This window comes from Podarcis vaucheri (assembly GCF_965113315.1).
Source record: "Podarcis vaucheri genome assembly, chromosome: 8".
Classification (NCBI taxonomy): domain Eukaryota; kingdom Metazoa; phylum Chordata; class Lepidosauria; order Squamata; family Lacertidae; genus Podarcis; species Podarcis vaucheri.
The window spans coordinates 25,594,857-25,614,957 of NC_138766.1; the positions used below are offsets into that span (position 1 = coordinate 25,594,857).

The window sequence follows — 20,101 nt, forward strand, 5'->3', positions numbered from 1 at the left end:
GGGCCCTTCTGCAACTGCCATCCGCATTTCTAAAAGCATTCATGTTTGTTTGCTTGCTTGCTTGCTTGCTTGCTTTTTTGTTTGTTTGTTTGTTTGTTCAGTTAGTTAGCTAGCTAGCTAGCTAGCTAGCTAGTATGCTTCCCTTCATCCATGGATCTCAAGGCAGTTCACAACACAAACATACAAGATAAAAAACACACAAAGTACATAATAAAAAATAGAACAAAAACAAACCAATAACTCTGCTCCTCTCCACCCCCTGTATCACTAAAATAGAGCTGAGTTAGTTTTAACATTCAAACTTTCCCTACATATCAGAGTGGTAATTTATATAATTAAAGGATGTCCAGCACTTGTGCAACTGGAGACCTCTCTAGATCGAATCGCTCTGTGATTGTAAATTGTTTTATACTGTCTTTCATGTTGTGTCTTAGTGTTGCAACCCACCCTGGGTCCTTAGGGTGAAGGGCAGGTTCATAGAATCAAAGAACCATAGAATCATACAGTTGGAAGGTGACCACCCCGAGGGTCTTCTGGTACAACCCCCTGCAGTGCAGGGATCTCAGCTTAAGCATCCATGACAGATGGCCGTCCAACCTCTGCTTAAAAACCTCCAAGGAAGGAGAGTCCACAACCTCCCGAGAGAGACTGTTCCACTGTCAAACAGCTCTGACTGTCAGAAAGTTATTCCTGATGTTTAGTCGGAATCTCCTTTCTTGTAACCTGAAGCCATTGGTTTGTGTCCTACCCTCCAGAGCAGAATTGTTGTTGTTGTTGTTGTTGTTGTTGTTATATATGTCATCCTTGTACTGAAGAGACCACAGGGACACTGGTTACTGGGGGCAAAGGAGCATTTAAGGGATGCCCCTCTGTCTTACAGGCAAAAAGGGTCATAGCCCTGCTAAGCTTCTCAACACCTCCCCCCTCCAAAAAAAAACACCCTCCAAAGGGATGGTCCAGCTTTGTCCAGTCCCCAACGATAATATCAATATATTTCCAGTGACTAAGTGGCTTCTGGACATCTTTTCTGCTATCCTATACAGTTTTCTTTGCCACTCCCCCCCCCAATGCTTTTGATTTATATTTGGAGTATTTAACTTTGTGTTCAGCTAAGTCTTTCTCAGAGAAAACCCACTGAAATTGATGAACCTAACTGAATTGTGTCTATTAACTTCAATGAGTCTAGTCTAAGGACTACCGTAGAATACCATCCACTTTTGCCAGAATGCGTGTGTGTTGATGTGGCGGGGGTAGAAAGACTTGGGTGTAGAGGTAATTTTGAAGAGTTCAGTTGAAATGCAGGCACTTGGGGGGGGGTATATAACCAGTGCAACTGGTGGCTTCTGTTAACATTTGAGTGGGGAGTTCCATCACAATCCTATATGTCTACTCAGTTGTCATCCCTATAGGGTTCAATGGGACTTGCTCCTAGATATACAGGGTGATTAATAATGATGTATACTGTATTCTTCATTATAAAGCACCCTGTATTTGTATAATGTCAACCTTAAATATATGAAATGTATGCATTTATTTGAGGAGGATGGGGCTGTGACAAAAACCCCTCAAGCTGCTTAAAAGAGTATTTGAACTGAAACAATTCTTCCAATATGGCACTCCTGATTCCCTCCTGGAAATAGCTTTCATACACAGAACTGCACTCAAAATCTCTTGCCTTCCATTGGAGTAATAGTGGCGAAGTCTGCTCTGGGTCTGATGCAACCACACTGCTCACAGCCCCCTAGAACTGCTTCTACCCACCAAGCATTCCAGTGAGGGTGGCAGGACTGACGAGACGGGATATCAACAGTAGAGCTGAGCAAAATTCCTCCAGTTATGAATTGCACCAAAAAATTACTGCGTTGCTAACTTGAAAAGAAAAAAAATGCCTCCCCCCATACCAAATAAGGCAGGGATTATCATTAATGGTTAGATTCAATTCTATATAATGACAGACCTCCCAGTCCAAAAGATATGTGATAATGATCTGCTGAAAATGGGCAAATTGGAAATATTGCAGGAACTGATGCTGCTCCTCCCTCACACATGTTTACACCCTCCCTTAGCAAAGCTCTAATTCATCCGCTACCATACCGCATAAATGCAAAAGAGTGCCTTTATTTTTTTTTAAAGAACAACTGATTATAAGAGTGTATGTATTGACCTATAATTGCTTTTTACTACCTAACTAAATGGCTATATTAATCATGCATGCATGCAGAGTGCATCTTACCTTTGCTCTGCTAATTAATCAAAACAACTAAAAATAGTAATAATACTGATGAAGGAGCACGATCCTATAAGGCTGTTGGGTACTCTGCATCTAATCCACACCGAAGCACTGAAAGCTTCTCCCCCAAGTTACTGCACCAGTCTGCATTAACATGCAATGGACAAACTACTGGGTGTTTGGCAGGAATAAGCAAATACTACACACACGAGACAGATGATTTTCAAAAGGCTTGTGTAATCCAGTTAATCAAAACCAATGTGTACTTATGCCCTTTCCAATAAGATCTCCTCTTGATGAATGCCAAAAAAAATAATTATGCAGTTGTTTTTGTGTGAAGGCAGGTTCTATTTTTAAGGAATCAGTAAGACTTTTTATTAATGTATGGTAAAATGTACCGTATTTTTCGCTCTATAACACGCACCTGACCATAACACGCACGTAGTTTTTAGAGGAGGAAAATCTGTAGGCATGCCACCTGTAGGCATTCCCTCCATAACACGCACAGACATTTCCCCTTACTTTCTAGGAGGAAAAAAGTGAGTGTTATGGTGCAAAAAATACGGTATATCTTACTGTATTTTAATAGGGCAATCCTATGTATGTTTACTTGGAAGCAAGTCCCACTGTGGGACTTCTCTCAGGTAAATGTGCATAGGATTTCAGCCTTAATCTAGATGACCTCCAGGAAAATTGAAGGCTTTCCTCTCCCTATTGAGAAATATTGGTGGTGTTAAGTGCTGCTGCTGTTTCTATGGCGCTTTTCGGTGGATTGGCCTTGTCAGCAACTAGATTTCATGGGGAGCAACTTTGTTAATGGACTCGAACATACAGGGCTAAAGCCATAACTCCTGATCCTGGGCTCCCATAATCCAATAATTCCCTTATGGCAAAGCCCATCCTCGCCGTTGCCACCCTTTCACATCCTTCCCCAATCTCTAGAATGGCAGAACAGCTGCTGCTGGGAAAACTGTCATGGGGGTTAGGTTTTATGCTATTTTTATCCTATTTAGTAAAATGCATTTATTTTCTTTGTTTTACAAAGAAAAATTAGTAAAGTGTTAATCCTTGTTTCCAGGATATTCCAAGTTTATACTGTAAAGGTAAAGGACCCCTGACAGTTAAGTCCAGTTGCAGACGACTCTGGGGTTGTAGCGCTCATCTCACTTTACTGGCTGAGGGTACAGCTTCCAGGTTATGTGGCCAGCATGACTAAGCCACTTCTGGGGAACCAGAGCAGTGCACGGAGAGCCGTTTACCTTCCCACCAGAGTGGTACCTATTTATCTACTTGCACTTTGATGTGCTTTTGAACTGCTAGGTTGGCAGGAGCTGCGACTGAGCAACGGGAGCTCACCCCGTCGCGGGGATTCAAACCACTGACCTTCTGATTGGCAAGCCCTAGTCTCAGTGGTTTAGACCACAGCGCCACCCGCACCCCCAGTTTATACTGTAGTAGTACATAAATTAATTCACTAGAGAAGTCCACTCACCCTCACTGGTGGGCGGTGTTGAGGCCAGGCTCTGGACTGCACAAGTGCTCCAGCAAATAGCAGGACTGGCTGGATGCCAAGGAGTGGTGGGAGGCACCAGATGGGGGGCCCCCAGGGAACCCCCAAGGGAAGAAGGCTCACAGCCAGGGGATTGGTGGTGGGACAACAAGGAGTGGTCAGAGGGAGCAGACTGGGAGGAAGATATGTCAGAATCTGGCAGCTGCTGTTCTGGATGCCAGCCAACCAGTCATGGCCTTATCCTGGATACTCCATTTCATTCCCCCTCTCTCCTACTTTTCCATCTTTTCCCACAACAGGTATTTAGCATTCCACGCCCACAAAGCATTCTCAGTCCTCACTGAGCTCTGTTGTTGTTTGTGTCCCCAGATAGATAGAGAGAGAGATAGATATACAGTATTGTACTTTTGAAAACCTTGCTGATTTGTTCCTCTTGTGCATGGATGGTGGTGTTCTGGCTGCATAAGGATTCATGCACAGAGAATGATCTTACAATTAACTTTACTGGCATGAGCAAACTGTTTCCAGTGAGAATGGGTTTAATGCTTGATCATTTGTTTTCTTTATTATCCTAAGCTTTGCTGACGATCACAGATGTTCAGTAAACAAGACTGCTTGCAAGATGACTTTAAGCAGAACCTCTGGTGACTCATATTCAAAGATCATTTTGCCATGGGGATCAGTAGAAGGGTTGATTGCAAACCTTTGAACAAGTGTCTGTTGGGAACACAAAGAGAATAGTCCGGGCCCATCAAAGCTGATGGAAGTTTTGACATAGATTTCCACAGGAGATGAAATACAGCAGCCTATATATCCATAGCTGTATCAGTATCATCATACTTAAGAATTTTGATAGTGCTGTCAGTAAGAGAATCTGTGAAACTCACTGACTCACATTGCTGACAGGAATATCAAAATTCTTAAGGCGCTTTCACAACAGATAGAAAGCTGAAACTTCATGCACGCATGGCTCAACATACCTTGCTTACTCAAGAAGTCTGTAGATTGGACATTTCTACCTTTCTCCCTCAAAATCCAGGACACAAATTCTGCTGCATGCCACCGTACAGAACTCTCACCCTGAGTCACGGACAGAATGTTGTATTGTAAGATCTTCATCAATCACCCATGAAGCAGGAGAGGATAAGAATTCCAGGTGGCATCCAGGAATGCAAGCTAATTGTTCCAGAATTACTTCCCTTCACAAAACAAATTCAGCCATGCTCAATATTGTTTGCAATCAACTCCTCTCTAGACATTGGACTTGGCTGTCACTTGAGGAGACAAGGCAACATCTGGATTCCCTGTGTGTCTCTCTCCTGACACCTAATAGCTTATAGAAGCTGTCAGAGAACCCTACATGGAATGCTGTGGTAATATGCAGTATAATGTCTAGGGACAATAGGATGAGTGGCGAGCATATGCACTTGAGTGTGATCGGGGATGTGTGAGAGAAAATATACCAACTTTATTGTCCAACTAGCCTACGTACCTTTCCAGTCCTGCATTAAACAACAGCCAGTCAGATAGGTGCTTCTGGGGGCTCACAACCAAAACATGTCCCCTCTACTACTTTCACATTAGCATCACCCTCAAGATTCCTAGCTCCTGCTGTAGATACCAATCTGCTTTTGAAAGGAAGAGTTGTGTGACTGGGAGGTGAGGGAGATGGATACAGAGAGGCTGTGGGGAGCAGCTTAGATCTGTGGATGTTCATAAGTTTCCACTAATATTTACATATTTTTTGCACATCATAATCATTTCATAATAGCCCTTGCTTCTGTTATGAGTTTGATGAGCCTGGCTGCATCTCCTGCTGCGTATGTGGGGTGTTCAGGGGGTTTTTTAATTCTAAAAAAATCATCATCTTTAGATAAAAACATTAAGCGGTCTGTCAAAACAGCAACCTAATTTCACAACGGACAGTAGAGTGAAATCGTAATAGACTTTAAAGACTTCTTTTTTAAAAAAAGATCAATATTAGGCTTTGTAAAGAATTCACTTGCCCTCAGAGGACACAAAGGGCCCTCCCCTCCCGAAAATGAACATCTGAAACACACAGAGGATGTTTGCTAACTACACTGACAAGAGTAGCGAAGTGCAGTGCCACCTCATTAAACTTAGCAAAACAGGGGAAGAAAAGACTGCTACAAAACATGGCCTGAGTGAGGTCAGCAGCTAATCTAACTTCATGACAACAAAAGATCTTTGACTGATGAGAAAGTCTCCTCTGATGGAGGTCAACATTCCTTGGTCTAAATGAGTCTTTCAGGCTCAAGGTGGAAGGGGGGGGGAGTTGTTCGCTTGACTCACTGAGGCATATGCTACGGTAGCATGTGGCTATCAGCATCCTGAGACCTTTTGTGACAGATATAATGATTAACTGGCTATTCAGAATTCTAGAAATGTCACATTAGCTGCGGTGGCCAACTCCTCAGAGAGCAGGCAGCAGAGTGTGAAGCCTGGCTTGAAGCAGAGGAAGGTTGGGTGCTAAAAGAATAAAGTGAGAAATAATTTGCAGCTGCTAAAATTGAATCAAAGCATTGCACGTGTCTGTAATATTTGTGTGCATGCATATACTTGTGAGGTGACATGCAGAATTTTGCAGAAGGATGCTGGGTGGGAGGGAAAAAAGAGAGTCAAATCGGTATCTATTATAACTTTTATGAAGTGAATCCTCCTTCGAAATACTGCCGGTGCTGTCTGGTCATAAATATTTCTCTCAAAAATGTTCTGTTCACTCAAGCCAATCAATTATATAGTGAGATCTGACACCTACCTTAGCTTACCGCCAGAGTCTTCTTTTCTAGCTAATCAAACATTACCTTCATTTGGGAGTGTAGTATGCATGCTATAAGCAAAGAGCCTTCTTTTTTTGGAAGAGGATTAACTTGTTATCACAGTTTTATGAGAGGGATTAAATACTGCATGAAACATATTTCTTTCTCCACCCCCACCCTTTTTTTCTTTAAAAAAAGAAAGAAACTATGCTCTCAAAACTCCTTGATGGAAACTTGAACAGTAGGATTGGTGTTTGTTTTCTTACTTCACAGGAAACTACTGTCCTTAACGTGGCTGGCTTCATAGCACTGAAAGACTGCGCTTGGGAGTTTCAGAGGCCTTTCTGTTGGATGCTTTAAAGGACCCAGCTCCAACTTTTGGAAACAGTCCTGGTATGGCAACGTGGACTTCGTGTAAAATGGACAGAGCGAGGAAGTGGCTCGGACTCAGTATATCTTTAAGTTGTTGCTTAATGATGAACCTCATTACAGCTGTGTTATCTGGGAGCAGCAGGCCACCCAGCAAAGGCCAAGAAGGCAGCCTCTCGGACAACTTGCTTCTGCATCTGCGAATGAAGAGGAGCTGGGTGTGGAACCAATTCTTCGTTTTGGAAGAATACACTGGAACGGATCCTTTGTATGTGGGAAAGGTAAGTGGCATGGGGGGGATCAAGGTGTCACTATGTATGTAGTACATTATTATTATTATTATTATTATTATTATTATTATATCACCATCACTATTATTAGTAGTAGTTGCACCCCACGCATCTGACAGGGTTGCCCCAGCCACTCTGGGAAACTTCCAACATATATAAAAACATAATAAAACATTGCACGTTAAAAGACTTCCCTATACTTGCCTTCAAATGTCTCCTAAAGGTGTCATCTCATTGACATCTGATGGGATGGTGTTCCACAGGGTGGGTGCCACTACCGAGGAGGCTCTGTGCCTGGTTCCCTATACCTTCACTTTTCACAGTGAAGGAACCACCAGAAGGCCCTCGGAGCAGGACCTCAGTGTCTAGGCTAAATGTTGAGTGTAGAAATGCTCCTTCAGGTATTATCCCTGCTTCCTTTCAGATATATACGTATATAGATACACACACACACACACACACACACACACACACACACAGGGCTGTGCCTGTTAAGATTCCTGCTCCATGTTTTCAGTCATGAGATTGTTGTCTATCACATGATGGTGTATGTTTCCATTCCACAGTGTGGGAAGTCACGGAGACATGATGCTCAGGAGCCTTACCTACAGCCTCACCTGCTAGCAGCCACCCAACTCTCATCAAATCCCACACCACTATGCCGTTGGACCAGGGATGGGGAACATTTTTGTTTCATACCCTATGAGCCAACTTTGACAGGCGGGCAGAACAACCCACATGTCAATCACATCACATCATTGTCTCATTGCCCTGCCCAACTCCCATCGGAGGTTGAAAACGGTAAGGGTTGTATAGCCTGCCCTTACAACCTTTGGCGACCCTCCCCCCGCTTTTCCTTTCCACCTTTGATGTCAGGGGTACAAAGGAGTGTGAACTCCGCCTACCTCCCCAACATTTCAAGTGCCCCCTAGACCTCCTCAGCCTCCAAGATCATGTAGATCTTGCCAAGTCTCCCACCTGCTCCCATTTTGCCAAAAAACAAACAAACAAACCCACCCACACCACTTCCTTTAGACCTACAAATGAGGTCTAAAGAGATGGGTGGCAGACAGCAGCCCAGGTGAGACAGTTGCAACAGGCCAAGGCAGCTCTCCCTCCACATTCCCCCTTCTGCTGAGGCTGAAACACTGTCATTGGCGAGGTGGGCAGCGGCGCCGGCAGTGGCAGAGCAGGATGTTTGCTGAGGAGCTGCCCTGTGGCTTGCCTGGGCCGCCTGCCACTGCAGCCCTCCATTGCTGCTGTGATGGTGCAGCTGTAGTCTGCAGTGCCAAACTGCTGCCTTAGGCAAATATATAATAGGACACACACACACACTTTCTCCTGAGGATCTTCCAATCTAAATTTTGATTGCTGGAACCGACGAAGGTAAAAGGATGGCTATGCACAAATGCACTTAGCTTTGGCTCTGGGGTAGGACTAAGAGGCTAAGCCAAAGTCTCCACCCAAGAGGTGGTTTTTGAGGTGGAATTTGGAAGAAGAGGAGATTTGGCACCACACAGGTTTTCCAGGCTGTTCTCCTTCAGGCGGTGTATTGGTGGACACCTAATTTATTTCAGTTCCTAAGAGCTTCCGACGGGTGTCACCTTGAGCTGTGAATAATGTCTGTTTTGAAAGGCTATCGATGATTTGCCTTTTTCCAAAAGATCAGCACTAACAATTACCTGGTGTAATTGATGTCACCCTTAGAAACTCTCTGGCAGTCTTTATAGGAAGAGCTCCGGGTTCAGAACATAGGCAGGTTATATTGATACGGAAGGGATTGGTTTAGGAGAGAGAGGCAGGGTGGGAAAAAGAAGTTGCAACGGTACAAGTGGGCATGTTATATTAAATGTGCAGTTGCAACAGAAGACAACATATCGTGGGATAACTCACCACTATCCTCATGTCACTGCAGTTTGCATTTCCCTGCCTTTTAGCAGGGGCAGGCAACCATGGACAGCAGAAGTAGGGAAACTCATAACGTATTGACATCCCAATTTGGGCAAGTTGTCCTAGATCAGGGATGTTATGCTGTATTGTGTTTTTACTGTAATTATACAGTTAATGCTGAATTGTATTTTTAATATTCGGTTGGAAGCCACCCAGAGTGGCTGGGGAAACCCAGCCAGATGGGCAGGCTATAAATAATAAATAATTATTATATTATTATTACGTCCAACCGGTCAATCGTGATGTGTCTGTGGTCGATCATGGTCAAGTGCGGGATCCTCCTCTCCAACTTTGGCTCATCCTCCCCCCAAGAAAAGCTCAACATCTTTGGTGAAGCCTCCCCCCCAAAAAAACTCAACAACTCTGGTCAATCCAACGGGTAGATCACTGCCAGTTTATTTTATAGCAGAAGTAGATCGCAGTCTCTTGGAAGTTGAACGTGCCTGCCCTAGATGTTACAGAGCATGCAGGCATGAATAGCTTCCACATGGAGCAGAACAGGAGAAGAGAGTGCCCCCCCAAAGAGCCCCACCCCCTGACATTGCACTTGCTGAATAGCTCCCTGCCCATGGATTCAGTAGGTAGGTACTGTTGGAGATGCAGAAGAGAAGCTCATTCTGTGGTTGAATGGTTAATTTGGTTAATGCTGAAGTCAACTAGCCAAGAGGGGGACTGTTGCAGGTGTGGCTTAGCAGCCAAGCAGGGCCACATGATATTCACCAAGGTAAATATCCTGATTGGCTGTGTAGTTCTGAGGGAACTTTGCCCCTGTATTTTTGGTTGAATGTTCAAGGCCTAATGTAAGAAAGTAAAAACCTCTCCGTTCATTTCTTTTTCAATTGTACACTGTTTTTGTTCAGTTTTCCTTGGTGTTATCAGGGCTTTTCTCTCTGGAGTCTGCATTATTTAAGTGACTTTTCTAACAGGTACAGCATGAATTTCTCCAGGTAAGAAACTTGTAATGCCTGAAAAGGGCTTTTGGCAGTGAAGCGTCTCCTCAGAGTGACTTCTTTATGCCTATAACTCAAGCTTTCACCTTTTTGTTCTTGTTTTCCATCTGCGATGGCTCTTTTGATTCAAGTTGGCTTGAGTTTGGGTGTCGTGGATTAAGTTCCGACTTAGAACAGCAGTATAAACACACTCAAAATGTAATTTCAGTGGCACATTATATAAAAACAGGCAGTGGGGAGAATTCTCAAATGGCTAGCAGGCAGCAAAAAATAAACACAATATATGATAGCCTGAATCACTAGTCTGCCTTTGTCTTTCATGAATGTCTGCATTCTTATGACAGTAAAAGTAAAGTCAGTTACATCACTTACAATATTGCTTTTCTTGGCTACATGCAAAGTTGAGAATAATTTTCCACCTTAACTTTGTTTGAGACCTGGAGAAAACACACTTAGCTGTGTTTCCTATATTACTTAGAAGACATTTTGGTCAAAGGGTATGCATTTGGGTGTGGTTTTTTTGCCAGACAGCTTCCATTTGTACCTTCTTGACATCAAAGTCTACCAGCCTCCATTCTTGTCTCATAGAGCACTGGCATGCTTAATTACTTTTTCCCATCATTCTATTCTTATAACAACTATTGTCCTAGAACCTACATCATTTGTTGTCCATTCTTGTTTGACGTTTGCCAGAACAATAATCTAATAAACATTGCACTCTTATTATCTGCACATCCTGGGATCAGAATATGAACTAAAATGATAGTTTCTCTATTTATATACTATCAGTATGCAAGAGATGAGATACAAAGAGCTACTTTAAGCATGGGCTTGGGTCTGGGAAAGCCAAGTGGGATTTGCCTATGTGGAATTGTTTTTTTGGAGCCTGCAAAATAATTCAGACTGGAAGCCATCCTTTACTGGTGCCGCCCCCAAAGAAAAATTATATTTAGTGAAGTTATGTGAGGATATACCAGAATGCTTTTCTTGTTCTCCACCCGGAGAACTGTGTGTCTTTGTACATGAGAGAGAGAACTCTATGCACCCTATGAGAACTCCCAGAGTTCCTCAGTGATATGCTTTGCATGCATAATATATTGGAGTTGTCATAGCTCAATGACATTACATAAGACCCCAGTTTCAATCTTGGCTCCTCCACTTACAAGGATTTCAGGTTGCATGGCTGGGGGGGGGGATAGATGAGCTGATGGCCTCACTCAGTACAGTGGCTTCATACTTACACATCAATCCCAAGTCCCAACCTTAGTGACTCCAATTAAAAGTAATTCAGGTGGCAGGAGAAAGAGCCCTCTCTGAACTTGCAAAACTCTTAATTTATCTGGATGCATTCAGTAGTGTCAATGGCTGGCTTGGTTAAAATGAACATACAGTGCTTTTAAAGTTTCTCAGTACAAGAAGGCAAATCTGATCATATTTCTTAATGCATCGTATGCTCTCCTCAGATTACTTCCCAAGTGGTCTCATTGATTTTAAATTCTGTTCTGGGGCAGATCAGCAGTGTCTATTTGCTTTAGTTATTAAGATGCAGCATCTAAACCTTCTAAACTACTATATATGTAAAGTTCAAGTATTTTCTGGGGTGGGCGGGTGTCATACTGACTTTTAAAAAATTCACAGATGGACTCTACTATGGAATCAGAATTGCTCTAACAAGCAATTTTGTAGATAAGCATGCATGAATTTATTTTTTGCAAACATAGCTTTTCTTGCCATTTTGTAGCAATACTTGTGCATGCAAATAAAGAGCATTTGCTAATACTGGTAAAGAAGCTCATCCAATTTTTTATTTTGCCAGCATTTTCATTCAGCACTAAAGAAATTAACCCTAAAAGCTTCGGTACTTCTAAAATACAGTTGATACAAAGCTGCTTATCATATATCATACTCAAAAAGCACATCCACTTTTTGATAAAACACTTTCTTTTTGTTTCAGTGCTGCTGTTCAGTGTCCTTCATTGCCTTCGTCTCCTTTGCCTCTCAGCCTTTGGCCTCAATTTACCCACAATGATGCTGGCTGTAGTGGTGACACATAAAATTTTGTCAGTAATACCATGAAGTTAAATCTGACATGATACTGTCATAAATACTCATGAAGTCATGTGGGTTTCCACAGTCAATCATTTTAAACAACAGTTTGGGCAAGAGGGGAGAAGAGGGAAAATGGTACCAAGAAAAATTGCTGGGACATGCAGGTTCCAGGGTGCCTTGGTGCCCTTTCTAAATTCTGAAGCACCCTGGAAAATGGACCATGAATTCATGGCCCAAGGATGCTGCAATTTCAGTTTCAGATGACAGGAAGTAATGAAGCTCTCCCGGTCACTTCAGGTGATGCCTGCCACATTTGTGGCAAAGAGAACAGATAGCTGTGATGTGAGGGAGTTATGGCAACAGCGTGCGCTTATTGGGAGCCAAGCCTGAACTTTCTTGAAGTTTGAGCTTAATTAGTACAGGGACAAATTCACAAGTTCACCATTGCAAGCTCTCCAGTTCCACACTGCAAAGTCATCGCTAATTGTAAGGCACTGTATCCTACACACAGGGCAGTTTGTATTCTAATGTATCTTGTGTGGCTATATAGCACCACAGATTCACAACCTGCGTCTATGCCGCTGGCTAATTTACTGCAGTTTAGTTTGCTGGTTCAAAATGGGATGAATTTGCAATGAGGAGATAAACAACTGTGAGCACAGCTCTCCCTGGCTGTAATTTCCAGCACCCTTTGTAATATGTTTTGCAGTAGTTTTAGTGGACCAGGATGTAGGGTAGTGTATTTAGGCACTTGGAAAAAACCAGTCCTGTCTCATCTCTGTTAATAATAATGCCATTCTCCCATCCCCATAGTCATGTTTATGGCACTTCCAAGGGCACAGGAGCATACTTGATAGTTACAACTGAAGGTGAGAAAGACAGGGAGAAAGACAAAGCTTGCACATTTCTCCCTTGAGTTTCATTCAGGGCGTCTTACCCATAGAGCCTAGTGGCGCAGGGCACCAGGGCGCCAAGTTCTGGAGAGCACTGGGGAAGAGGTGGAGGCTGGACGCAATGCCTCCCGGCATCAGCTCGCCGCCCTCGCCCGCCTCCGCCGTGCCACACCAAAGCAGCACCGCACCCGGAGCCTCCACCTGCCATGGCCACCATGGCACAAAGCAGCCAGCCTCTGCCTCTTCCCCACCGGAGGAGCCGTCTTCCAGCCGCTGCCCGTCTCCTCCAGCCCCGCAAAGCTGGGCGCGTTGCCGGCAGTGCTGTCCTCCCTAAAAAAAGCCAGCAATTCTGGAAAGGGGGGGGGACGCAGGAGGGATCTTCGCACCACGGCGCCGGATATGCTTAAGATGGCCCTGGTTTCATTTTATCAAAATATTCCTTAATATAATAATTGCCTTGATGAATGAGAATTGAGCCCATCTAATCTACTATTTTGTCTCCAACAGCAATGATACAGCACTCCTTAGCAAGACATGGTGGCCTTTCCCTTTTGTAAGCTCTAGGATCTAGTTTTCGGATGTAGACTGCTTCCCACTTGGCATTGTAATTCACGGTTGCTGCCACCCAGTGGTGTAGCGTGGGGGTGCAGGGGGGCTGGCTGCACCGGGCGCAACATCTGGGGGTTAGGGTTAGGGGGTGCAAATCCACGGGTTAGGGGGCGCAAATTACTTGCCTTGCCCCGGGTGCTGACAACCCACGCTACGCCACTGCTGCCACCAACCCACATCATGCTGGTAATGCTTGGTTCAAAAGATGCATGATGTGACATCATTGCAGTCAATGTTTCCCTCCCCTATTTTCATAGAAGGTAGAGAGGAGTGATTAACATAAACATAAGACATCATCATAAAAACATGGGGGTGGTTTGGGGACAGCCATTTTCCTCGCTGTCAGGTCCAAAGTTGCCACCAATTCTGTTATGGAAGAGGATGGCAAATCTAAATCTAGGAATGGAATACAGATCTCCATCTGTGCCTTGCACCTGCTCCTCTTTTTTACTTGATACTGTAGCCCAGATGTTCATGATTAAGATTTGAACTTTAGAGCCAGTTCTGCTTGGCTGAACTTATAGTTCTGAATATATCCGTTGTTTTTCTCCCCCATGAACAAAGCTGTGCACTTACTGATGGCCAAACACAACGCTCAGTGGTTCCATTTGCAGATTAAATTCATACAACAGCAAACATGAAGCATGGTAGAAAGAGAAGTACCGTAGCTTGATGGTAAAGCACAGATACTGTACACAGAAGATTCTTAGTTTAATATTTCATCTCTGTCTGAAACCTTGGAATGCTGTTGCTAGTTGAGTTAACACAGATCAATGATCTGACACAGTATAAGGCAACTTCCTAATCCTCCTTCGATTTTCATATATGCAGGATATCTGGTAAGGAAATGTGCAAGCCAAAGGTGGTGGTGTTTTTTAAAGCACCTACTCTCATTCTTCCTGAACTCAACCAAACTTTCTTGTTTGGAACACAGACCTCATATTACGCTGCAACCCTGAGAGCAAAATGCTGATTCTCCTTTCTTATTTCGACATTTTAGTCGTCTTGATCCATTCATTGCAGTGGCAATGAGCTTAGAACAGATTCCTTAGCTAAACAGAAATATATGGAGTTTTCTAATATGTTTCCTCAATCACAGCTGCAGTATTGCTGATTCAGACTGTGACCTACACAACATCTTCTGAATTCAATAAAAGCAGGAGCAGGTTTTATGTAGGCCAAAATCAGGACGTTGACAGGTTAGGAAGAACAACATTCCCCAAAGATTCACTGAGTCATAAGGTCAGGCCTTCTGCTTGGTGAAACTTTGCATTCACCTCTTGCATTCATTAAAGCCCCACTGACACAGAACAGGCTGATCAGAAAAGAGGCGTGGTGCAGTCCATTATTGTTTTTTGAATCAGGAAAATTATCCAACACTTTTAGCACTATTCTATTCTAGCACTATAGAAATAAGACTGTACAAAATTCTTTTCTTTCACATTGCTTGGTGTGTGTTTTTCAACATCTCTTTGGTATGCTGTGTTTCCATAATGTACAACTGGTATGGATTTACCTCTCACTTCCTTATCTATATTTCATGTATTCTGGGCAGTGTGCTCTTCTAAGAATACGTAGAAAGCTGTCATATGGTAGCTTATTATTAGATGAGATGCAAAGGACTGAGCATCCATTCTGCCTTTACTTCCAGCATACTTCCACACACAAATTGGACTGGTGCCAGCTTCTAGACAATCAAACTAGCAACCCAAATGAACTTTCCCAGGCCTTAATATCAGCTCAAATGTCCACTATCAAGATTGATTAGACTGGTGGACACTAGAGACCAATTTCCTAATGAATTTAAATTCAATTTGCACATGTTAATTTATAGATTACAGCTATTCTGGATCCTATAATACCACTCAGATAGTGGAGTTGTTCATTTGTTTGTTTTCCAATACATAGTAGGTTTTTAAGAGGCATCCTAGCTAAAATAATGGGCACTGGCAGTAGGCCTAACAAGCTTGTAATATCCCATGGGTTTGGGGAATAGTACTTACTGTGTGAAGGTACCTTGCAATAGGCCTGCCCTAAGACCTGGATGCAGCAGGGGTCAGCAGAACCTCATCAGGTGTGCTATAATATGTATTTATGAACAACTGGACAGCCACTCAGCATAGCAGCTAACCAGGCAAAATTAAAATTCCCAACAAGCTCCTACTTGTTGAAGGGAACCACATCCTGGTTGGGAAGGGAGATTTCTGCTGCAGGTTAGTTATTTCTTTTAGACAGGCCACACAAATCTATGTTTGCTTTTCTGCTGAGACTGGGAGGTGGGACTGTCTGAATCACATTTTATACCAGCCATTTTACTCTTTTAGGTTGTTCTTCAGTGAAGCACTTCCATTGTACATGAGCATGACTTCCTCAGTTATGGAAAATTTCTGTGCATTTGTAGAACTCCATCAAATGGCTCACATGCATCCATGAGACTCTGCAACGTAGCCCTGAGGGTTGGTCCAGACTAGCATCCACTCACAAGCCTTCTTTTCTTCTTTGGCGATCACTTGTAGCCAAGTAAGATTGTCTTCCATAAACACGGTTTTCAAAAGTGAGTCCGTAAGTGACGGTGGAGGCCAATTCTGGATCCACATGTCCTTCCACAGTGGGAACATAGGTCTATGGGCAGGAGTTGATCTTGGTGAGGGTTTGCCAAGCGTCTCCCTTTCGTCCTGAGTTTGAGCGTCTTCAAACCCATGACACCTTTATGAAAGGCTGTTCTCCAATTGGAGCGCTCACAGGCCAGTGTTTCCCAGTTGTCAGTGTTTGTACTACATTTTTTTAGATTTGCCTTGAGAGAGTCTTTGAGCCTCTTTTGTTGACCACCAACATTACGCTTTCCATTTTTAAGTTCGGAATAGAGTAGTTGCTTTGGAAGACGATAATCAGGCATCTGAACAACATGACCAGTCCAACAAAGTTGATGCTGAAGAATCATTGCTTCGACACTGGTGATCTTTGCTTCTTCTAGTACGCTAGCATTAGTTCTCCTGTCTTCCCAAGTGATGTGTTTTACTGATATTCAGATCTCACAGCTTCTGCTGCTGTGTGCTACTAAAAGAGAAACTGCACTTTCCAGGAGGTGAGGCAATGCTGGCATAGGAAGCAGCTATGTCATCAATTCCCCCTAGGTGACTTCAAGCCTACCAAAGCATCGTGGAAAAGAACTGTGCTGAAGCCGGCAACTCTCCTAAAGCAATGAGATAATGTCGGAACCTGTCGCTAAAAACCTGACCGAACGCAACAGTTCTAAGAACACAGAGAGCCGGACATTTGCAGCCTCCAACCAAACAGCTTGATGAGCATTACCGTATCTCTGGCTTCCTGACATTTCCTAGCATGGCAACAGTTGGCTCACTGAGTGTCAGGAGGCTGCCTTCATGTCTGTTCTTAAGCGATCATCATGCTTGAATGGTCCCCTGATTTCACTGTCAGGGCCCCTGCTGATGCTGCCTTAATGACATGGGAGCCACTGGAGCATGTGGTTCACAGAGTGTGGGTTAATCTACTTTGTTGCGATAATAAAAACGATTGAATAACTCCTTTGTTCCAAGCTCTTTCGAGAAAGGGTGGGATACGGATGTGCTTGACACCTTTTCTGAGCCACTGCATCAGAAGACACAAGGCCATGTAGGAGTAGCCAACGGTGTGTGTTTTCCCAAATCACTCCCACCGGGGTATGCTCCACCCACAATAATTGCATTTTATATTGTGATTTTCCTCAAAAGGGCTTCCTGGCTTTCCTCTCTCTTCATTTAACCGTCAGAATCACCTTCTGAAGTAGCTTAGGCTGACAGTGAATGGCCCACGGTCAATCAGCAAAACAACATGGCTGAGCAGGCATTGGAAACTGGGTTTCTCTTATCCTAATTCAGTATTCTAACATTTCCATTACGCATTGTCCAAATCTTTTCCAGGAAGGACAAATGTTGCATTGAAGCACTGAAGTGCTGTAAGTGGTTATTGGCGTTTTGTTGTAGCTGCTGCAATCTTTGAAAAACACAACTCCCATAGACCTTGGTAGAATTTACATCTGAGTCCACACCGTAAGTATTGGGGTGTGAGACTTTCCTGCTCAACTAGTTTCCTGGCTATTTTCTTCCTATTCCCATAAAAGGTAAAGGTAAAGGTACCCCTGCCCGAACGGGCCAGTCTTGACAGACTCTGGGGTTTGTGCGCCCATCTCACATCTATTGGCCGGGGGCCAGCGCTGTCCGAAGACACTTCCGGGTCACGTGGCCAGCGTGACAACGCTGCTCTGGCGAGCCAGAGCCGCACACGGAACGCCGTTTACCTTCCCGCTGGTAAGCGGTACCTATTTATCTACTTGCCCCCGGGGGTGCTTTCGAACTGCTAGGTGGGCAGGCGCTGGGACCGAGCAGCGGGAGCGCACCCCGCCGCGGGGATTCGAACCGCCGACCTTTCGATCAGCAAGCCCTAGGCGCTGAGGCTTTAGCCCACAGCGCCACCCGCGTCCCTCCCTATTCCCATACAGGAGGTTAAACAAAAGAAGCAGGCAGGTTTTGGTAGGCAAGGAATCTTCCCAAGCTTTTTCTTACTGTTGCCAGTTGCGGTCCCATAAGCCATTTGATTGAGCCTCGGGTGATTTTGCCCTCAATATTTTTCAATTATTTCACAAGGCAAAGGTGTTTAGCAGACTTGTAACTAATTGAATCATTCTTCTTGCCTTTTGTAAAAGATAATTGATACTGCTTTTTGCTTGTCTATGTTCTGTTGCTTCCCAAATTATCAATGCCTACTCAGAACTAATTAGCCGCCATGCAGTGTGTTAATTCGCTAATTCCCTCTAATATTCTAGGGTGCATTATCGTCTGCACCAGCTGTGCTAGAGTGTATGATTCAGATGTTCCAAGCTGCTTACCTTGCCCTATTCTTTTACAGTAGCTGTGTTACAACTTTTTCATTTCCTAATAGTTCAGCTGTGTCTTTTTTCCTCCTGCAATCACCATGAATCTCTATGAAATCAATTCACTGCCATAAGGCTCCTTTCCTGCTTTAATTTAATCTTAGGTTAATAATGAAATATTAATTTGGGGTGTGGGGCCATCATGAAATATGCAAAGAAGCAGTTGCTTTTTGTATGAAAAATGCAGGCCAACCAGCGGTCTTATTTCTTTCCTAGACATTAAAATGTGTTTTGTAGTATGAGGGTTCACTAGCTAAGGGCCTTTCAAGTTTTGTGGCATGGGGAAATGGAGTGGGGTGGGTGGGATGTAGAGTCACAGTCCTTTTTAGAGTGGCTATATGCCCTACTTTGCAGAGGGCTGTCCTCTATTTGTGGCGGAGAGAAGTCTAGAATCAGAGGAAGAAGCTGAAGCAGGAGATGAGGAAGGAAGGAGGGCAAGTGGAAGAGATTAGTCAGGCTGGTTGAGAGTCACAGATGTCTCCCCCTCCTGTTATGAAAGCTCCCATCCTCTGTCTCCCAGAACCAGAAGAGGCCTTCATGCAGTTGCAGTCTCCAATTGCTTGGAAAAAGTTATGGAGAGGGGGGGGGACTTAAATGGCGGTGCTGGGATGGGGAGTTTCAGTCTCAGCAACTGATTCATGGGGTAAAGCCTACCAGGGATGGGCTGTTGTGTTCATTAAGCCTGACACTCAGCCTAGTCTGTGAAGACTGTGTTTTTGCTAATAAAGAGTTAACTCTAACTTTGATCGGTGTGATTTACTGCCAGCTCACTCTTTGACACACATAACACTGACAAGGGTATTGGGCATGTTTTGCCCCAACCACAAAGTTGTTCCTAAGTGCAGTGCTTCATTTCACCCCATAGAAGTGAATGACAGACCTTCGTCAAACCTGCTTACTCTTCCTAGTGAGTTTTGCCTCAACTAAACCCCAAGACTGCAACCTGTTTACTTTGTCCCACAGAACCAAGGCAGGAAGAAGCAGCTTGTTCAACTAAAACACATGGCGCACTAATGATGATGGTGATAGTTGGTGGTGGGGATGGTAATCGGAAGTTGTTTGCCTTTCTCTACCACAAAATTAAAATGCCCTGAACCAAATGCATTAAATAGCTCTTCACATTTACTGTGAGCTAAGTTCCAACTACATATGGTTACTCTTTGCAGTTGCATTCTGATATGGACAGAGGAGATGGATCCATCAAATACATACTGTCGGGAGAAGGAGCAGGCATTGTGTTCACCATTGATGACGCAACTGGAGATATCCATGCCATTCAGAGGCTGGACCGAGAAGAGAGATCCCAGTATACTCTGAGGGCTCAAGCCTTGGATAGACTGACTGGCAGGCCGATGGAGCCGGAATCTGAATTTATCATCAAAATCCAAGATATCAATGACAATGAACCCAAGTTCCTGGATGGACCATATGTTGCTTCGGTACCAGAAATGTCACCAGTAGGTAAGTGGAACTTTTGAGAACATGCTTTCAATATATAGAAAACAAGCCAGTTAGTATGCTAAAGAAATATTTGGCCTTTA

General features: G+C 43.8%; 1 protein-coding gene across 2 annotated transcripts in view; it reads left to right on the forward strand.

Moving 5' to 3' along the window:
• CDH20 (cadherin 20) overlaps positions 1 to 20,101 on the forward strand; it is a 153,317-nt gene that overhangs the window by 100,927 nt on the left and 32,289 nt on the right. For both annotated transcript variants that reach the window (XM_082234332.1, XM_082234331.1), the window contains exons 2-3: positions 6,794 to 7,170; positions 19,727 to 20,021. In XM_082234332.1, the coding sequence (XP_082090458.1) occupies positions 6,916 to 7,170; positions 19,727 to 20,021 (550 nt within the window). In that variant the 5' untranslated portion in view covers positions 6,794 to 6,915. The remainder of the gene's footprint in view (positions 1 to 6,793; positions 7,171 to 19,726; positions 20,022 to 20,101) is intronic.